Source organism: Ammodytes marinus (assembly GCF_949987685.1).
Source record: "Ammodytes marinus genome assembly, contig: scaffold_72, whole genome shotgun sequence".
Taxonomy (NCBI): domain Eukaryota; kingdom Metazoa; phylum Chordata; class Actinopteri; order Uranoscopiformes; family Ammodytidae; genus Ammodytes; species Ammodytes marinus.
Window position 1 is genome coordinate 179,846 of NW_027648071.1, and position 1,148 is coordinate 180,993.

At 44.2% G+C, this 1,148-nt stretch overlaps 1 protein-coding gene across 1 annotated transcript in view; it reads left to right on the plus strand.

Moving 5' to 3' along the window:
* The window catches only part of LOC307271105 (filamin-C-like), a gene marked incomplete at its 3' end in the record, with an annotated part of 61,245 nt that extends 60,418 nt beyond the window's left edge, over positions 1 to 827 (plus strand). The window contains exon 33 of the mRNA XM_080054980.1: positions 694 to 827. Within this exon, the coding sequence (XP_079911106.1) occupies positions 694 to 827 (134 nt within the window). The remainder of the gene's footprint in view (positions 1 to 693) is intronic.
* Between the last annotated feature and the right edge of the window lie 321 nt (positions 828 to 1,148).

Here is a 1,148-nt window from a genome sequence, read left to right on the forward strand (position 1 = left end):
AAAGTAAAGTTGTTGTTTTTCGGAGACCACTGATGGCCAGTAGTATTCACTACACAGTCGATGTATCTGTTTTGTATTTAATGTTAAACTTCTGTCTGTGTGTGTGTGTGTGTGTGTGTGTGTGTGTGTGTGTGTGTGTGTGTCTGTCTGTCTGTCTGTCTGCCTGCCTCCTGTCTCCCTCTCTCCTTGTCTCCCTCTCTCCCTGTCTGTCTGTCTGTCTGCCTCCCTGTCTGTCTGTCTGTCTGTCTGTCTGTCTGTCTGCCTGCCTGCCTCCCTGTCTCCCTCTCTCCTTGTCTCCCTCTCTCCCTGTCTGTCTGCCTGCCTCTCTCTCTCCTGTCTCCCTGTCTGTCTGTCTGTCTGTCTGTCTGTCTGTCTGTCTGTCTGTCTGTCTGTCTGTCTGTCTGTCTGTCTGTCTGTCTGTCTGCCTCCCTGTCTCTCCCTCTCTGTCTGTCTGTCTGTCTGTCTGTCTGTCTGTCTGTCTGTCTGTCTGTCTGTCTGTCTGTCTGTCTGTGTGCCTCCCTGTCTCCCTCCCTCCCTGTCTTTCTGTCTCCCTGTCTGTCTCCCTCCCTCCCTGTCTGTCTGTCTGTCTCTCCCTCTCTCCCTGTCTCTCTCTCTCCCTGTCTGTCTGTCCAGGATCCCGAGGCTAAGCAAAGAAGGCTAACATCCGGGACAACAGAGACGGGACCTACACAGTGTCCTACGTCCCCGACATGACGGGGCGTTACACCATCACCATTAAATACGGAGGAGATGAGATCCCATATTCACCGTACAGGATCCACGCTATGCCCACTGGGGACGCCAGCAAGTGTCTGGTTACAGGTTAGTTAATATTTTTATTTTATTTTATTTTATTTTATTTTATTTTATTTTATTTTATTTTATTTTATTTTATTTTATTTTATTTTATTTTATTTTATTTTATTTTATTTATTTTATTTTATTTTATTTTTATTTTTTTTTAAATGGATGAGTGAGTGATATGTCTCATATAAACCTATTCACTGACTGTCTTGTTGTTTTCATACAGTGTCGATCGGAGGACACGGCTGGGTGAGTTCAGCTGCTGACGTTAAATATAAGATTTTGCTTTCACTTCAATGTTTCATGAAGATTTTTTAATTTTGTTTTACCTATGGGAGCATTTT